The sequence below is a fragment of the Anopheles bellator genome, chromosome 2, assembly GCF_943735745.2.
Source record: "Anopheles bellator chromosome 2, idAnoBellAS_SP24_06.2, whole genome shotgun sequence".
Lineage (NCBI taxonomy): Eukaryota > Metazoa > Arthropoda > Insecta > Diptera > Culicidae > Anopheles > Anopheles bellator.
In genome coordinates, this window is record NC_071286.1 from 9,773,683 (window position 1) to 9,778,623 (window position 4,941).

The 4,941-nt window shown below is 54.0% G+C and overlaps 1 protein-coding gene across 1 annotated transcript; it reads right to left on the reverse strand.

Moving 5' to 3' along the window:
* Nucleotides 1–699: 699 nt before the first annotated feature.
* Nucleotides 700–3,780, reverse strand: LOC131212489 (connectin-like). The gene is made up of 3 exons (XM_058206375.1): nucleotides 2,896–3,780; nucleotides 2,613–2,829; nucleotides 700–1,520 (listed from the first exon to the last, which is right to left on the reverse strand). Exons 1-3 carry the CDS (start codon nucleotides 3,778–3,780, stop codon nucleotides 1,063–1,065), a joined length of 1,560 nt encoding a protein of 519 aa, XP_058062358.1. The 3' UTR covers nucleotides 700–1,062.
* Between the last annotated feature and the right edge of the window lie 1,161 nt (nucleotides 3,781–4,941).

The following is a 4,941-nucleotide window of genomic DNA, read 5'->3' on the forward strand; positions in this document are numbered from 1 at the left end:
GGACCGTCTACGCGTCCCTCGTTCGGGGTACGTTTTATTAGTTACGTGCTCCTCTTCAACCGTGTACGGGGTACGTGCGTAGCGGGGACTGTCTTTTGGTTTGGGTTTCTCCTACACTCACTCAGTGTCCTCTCTGCTTTCTCGGCCTCCCCAGACCCTCGCGCAAAGGATCTACAGCTTCCTCTTCGTCCATCTTACGTTGTATCGGTGTTGCATCTTCTGCTTTCTTCTGCTTTCTTCGCTCTCTCTCTCTCTCTTTCTCTCTGCCCCTCTTTCTCTCTCCCTATCTTAAAGTCTAGGTCATACTTTTTTCGAGTTTTCTTTATTATAAAAAAAATGAAGAAGTTACCATCAATGATCGGTTCCCCGGTTCCGCCTTCAGTCAGGGTCCACCGCACCGGACGTGGACGCTGCGAAGTCGTTGAGCGGCGCACGAATAGCAGTTTTACAGTTAAAATTGTGTAGCACCCCATCGAAGCTCTCGAAGTCCAGAGCCTGACGGCTTGCGCTCGGTGATTGTGGTGTGATGTGTCGATTCATCTCAGTAAATCGCAGTAAATATCCGAGTGGCCTACCTGGAGTTCCGGGGCCCAGTTCTTCTCTCTCTCTCTCTCTCTCTCTCTCTCTCTCTCTCTCTGTCTCTCTCTCTCTTTGTCTCTTTCTTCCTGTCTCAGTGTCTGTGTGCAGGAGTTGTGTGGGGGTTTATGGGGTCTACAAAACGGATCCATCTTCAGCGCCGTCCCCGATCACTAGAGGGCGCTGCTTCTCTCCTCTACTACCGTGTTGTCCGCTCTACTCGCTAACTTGCTACGAAGAATTAAAACTTGGCAAAACTGTCCCCGCCGGTTCCCCAGCTGCCCTAGCTCGGTCACAGCTATATTATGGTACACATCTTCGCGGGTCGCCGACCCGCGGAGGTCAGGAAAAGAGCAAGGAGAACAGCAGTCACGAGGGCGGGTGGCGCGAGGTGGCCCAGGAAAGCAGCGGCAGCCCGAAAACGTAAAACACTACCCCCCACACACACACTCACCCAGACACCTAGAAGTTAGCGGCGCGCGCAAGTTAACAGCTACGAAGGATCCTACGGAGGGTGTACAGCGTGGCGAGGGTTGCCAGCCAGAAGGAGCCGCTACTACAGTGCCGCTGGATGCCGGCGGCGGAGTTGTTCCAAGGCAGGTTGAAGAGGCCCTTCGATTCGCGCGGGTTCGGATCGCCGGTAGGTCCGGCGAGCTCCTCCGGGCAGGGCAGCTCTTCGCGGCCCAGTTTCAGCACGTTCACGATCTGGGGCGCGTCGTGGGCCAGCGCGTCGTTCTCGCTGGCCGAGTCGTCGATGTAGTCCCCGTCGTCGTCCACCTGCCCGAAGTCGTACTGGCTGGCCTGCGGCGAGCGGGGCGGCTCCTCGGTCGTCTGACCCATCACGCACTCGACCGACTTGAGGCTCTCGCGCAGCTCCTCGTTGCGGGTCCGCTCGCTCAGGTCGTACAGCCACGACAGCCGGCAGTCGCAGATGAATCGGTTTTCTGTGGCGACGAAACGAGAATCGGATCTAGGTTTTAAAACTTCGACTCCGCGGAAGACCCTTTTTGCTGGGCTGTGGTGGTCGCTATGGAGCGACTGTCACTATCTTGCCAGCCAAGACGTCATACACAAGTCCCAAACTCCCCAGGTCAAAGTCTATGGGAAGGAGGCTTTTCGATTCCTACGAGGAAGTCGAAAATCATTAAACAGTTTGCTTCAAAAGACGAAGAATTCTTTTGCCGAGGCGTCCATCCAATACATCAAAGAGATGGGATGGGAAATTTATTGCTAGCGTTTTCCGATGAATTAAATAAAGTTTTCCGCTCAATGCAATAAACATGTGATTTCTTTGAAAAAAGTCTCCTTTCACAGTTTTTGACCTGGTATTTCTGCTGAACGTTGCATTGCAAATAACACTCCAACTGCAGTTATTGGGGAATGAATGTTTGGTCGATTTGACGGATAGAATGGAGAACCACATCGTTGTCCGCTTCCTGCACCATTCACAGGTCAGTAGACCATTGGACGCAAGGACCAAATGTCGCACCAAAAGCTCATAGCCAACAGCCCGGATAACTAGGGGCGATGTAAAGCCATCTCATGTGTCAGCCCTGCCTGTCAACAGCAGTATCGAACGGTGGCCATCGTTTTCTATCGTCAAGTTTATGGCAAAAACTCTGGCCGACCGACCAGCAACAGTTGTCGGAAATTCGGGAAACCCTGCATGTCCAGAATCTGCGACAGAAGGTGATTTCCATTTTCTACTCGACGGAAGGACCGGAAGTCGAGTGGCACACCAAAAACGTGTGGTAGCCAAACCGGACACTGTGGCCTGCTGTGTTCATTGATCCACTAATGTTTTGCCGTTGCCGGGTTCGAGTTTGGTTGACAGATTATCACGGACCCGCCTAGCCGCAGCAACACGAAAGCAATCATAACTCGTTTAATCCGGTGGAAGCTATTACGTCCGGGACGGGTCCGCAAGACGAAAACGCGCATCGTTTGGACCATTCCACTCCGGGTCCCTTCCAGGCTGCTGTCAATTTAACTGGACGGCCTGCAAATCAATCAACATCCGCGGGGCCCGAACTTACCTCGCAGCGAGAGCAGCGCACTGCTGTTGACGAGATTGTCCATCAGCGGGACGATGTGGCCGTAGGTCATGGTGGTGAGATGATTGGAGTCCAGGTTGAGTAGTTGCAGCGCCGAAACGCTGGTAAACGTGGCGCTGTCAATCGTCGTGATGCGATTGTTCTCCAGGTGCAGGTAGTTCAGACTGGTCAGCCCGACGAACGCGCGCTCGTCGAGTTTCTGTTGTGAAAGCGGGAGGAATAGGTAAGCATCGGAAGGAATCGTTTGCACCTCATCAGGACCAACCTCTATTTTGTTGCTGTCCAGAAACAGCATCTGGAGGCTCCACAGGTCGGCAAAAACGAGCGCCCCGATGTACTGGACCTCGTTGTAGGACAGTTTGAGAATCTTGAGGTTCTCCAGCCCCTTGAAGTACTCGCGGGCCAGCACCGTGATGCGGTTCGCTTCGAGACGCAGCTCCTCCAGCTTGGTCAGCTCCTCGAAGCCGTTGTCATGCAGGTTCACCAGGCTGTTGTTGGCCAGGTTCAGTTTGATCAGCTTCGGTACGTTGATGAACGCTTCGCGGTCGATCTTTTTGATGTAGTTGTTCTCCAGCATCAGCTCCTCGAGCGCCCGGTGATTGGCGAAGGCGTTCGCGTGCAGCGTTACGATCTGGTTGTTGGGCAGGTTGATCACCCGCAACTCGGTCAGGTTGCCGAACGCGAACGGGTAGATGTCGCTGATGATGCCGTACTCGATCGTGAGCGTTCGCAGCTTCGCCAGCGTCCCGATCACATCGGACGGGATGTAGGTCAGGTTGCCGGACTTGCGCACCGTAAACTTGAGATGCTCCAGCTCGGTTTGCGTGTGGAACGCGAGCCAGTTGTAGTCCTTGCGCGGCAGCTCACCGTCGAAGATCGAACAGGACGCTTTCTGTGCTTTCGCGTGCGTTTCGGGCGAACAGTGGCAGGCCAGCTTCATGTTGATGTCCTCCGAGCACAGGTCCATCAGCGGGGTGGTGATCGTCGGGGCGGACGCCATAACCTGGGCCGATTTGCCCTTGCGCAGCGTCTGTTTCTCGTAACTGCGGGCCATCGTCGCGTGGGGCAGGGTTGCCAGCACCACCAAAAGTAGGTAAGCCAACAGATTCCTGGCCGCGGTGCTCGTGCTCGTACGTCTCGTCGTCGCCATTATGACTATTGTTTGTGGCTCGCGTGGCTCACAGTTAATGTCCTGTGACCTGTGGAAGAGGCAGAAAACCCAGGCATGGTCTGGTTAATAAATCTTCGCCGATCCATTTGTAAAGCAAATTTTATTAGTTAGCAGCGCCCTGCGCGTACGTCAAACATTAATCTTTTTATTCCCCCCCAAAAAGGTCCCTCCCGCGGACATTGCCTAGCTTGCCGGTGGGCGTAAGATGGCAACGCCCAAGTGCCTCTTGATTCAATTTTCATCCACGCCGCCGCCAGTTCCGGGAGCTTATGCAAAATACTATTTGCCGAGCCGGGGGCCAAGAGCGAACGTTCCTGGTCCCAATAATTTAATCACATCTTCAACGCACCCTCTCGCTGCCAAGTTGGCCAGGGCCGCCTCCGCGGTAGCCATAGCGATGCATGGTGGCGGATCGAAATTCCAACGGCCCGGGCGACGCAAATTAAAATAAATAAGCTCTGTCGCATTTGTTTGTTCTCAAACAGTGCGACGGCGGTGGACGGGATCGAGTTCTCCACGTTTTTTTTTCGCTGTTGCTGGTGTAAAAGTAGAGGGTTTTTTTTGGGTTAAATTGCTAACCACCCCAGGCTAGTCGGGGAAGGAGCGAAGGGCGCGCGGTTTGACAGTGAGCAATGCGCACTGTAAATAGACAAACATTTTAATGTCCCGTCCTGCTTCGCTTTGATCCAATTTCTTGTTCCCTTTGGCGGCATGGGGCGTAAAAGTAGAATAAGTTCTGCCTTGCGAACTGCCCCAGGACAGGCTGGCGATTCCGTTAATACCATTTGTTTGCAGTTGAAGGCAGCCGGAGGCGGTGGTTATCTCTGTTGGCTCAGGAGGGCTCCGAAATAGAGCGCAGACACAACGCGTCTACCGAGACCGCCATCGGGCATATTACAGACCGGGACGGACCGGGCCAGAGAAAGGCCGGTCGGAGAGTCGCCCTCGGCGAATCCCATCAAATTAGCATCCGATTTACTTAAGAAATTTATCAGCAACTCAGCGGTGGTGCGGTGGTGTCACAAGTGAATCCGATTTCCACCGTCCCTGGAAGGATAATGGAAGCATGCTTTGCGTACCCTTTCATCGGTGTCGCGGATATCCTCGGGTGGGATGTGTGCTTCCCTTTTGAATCGCAAA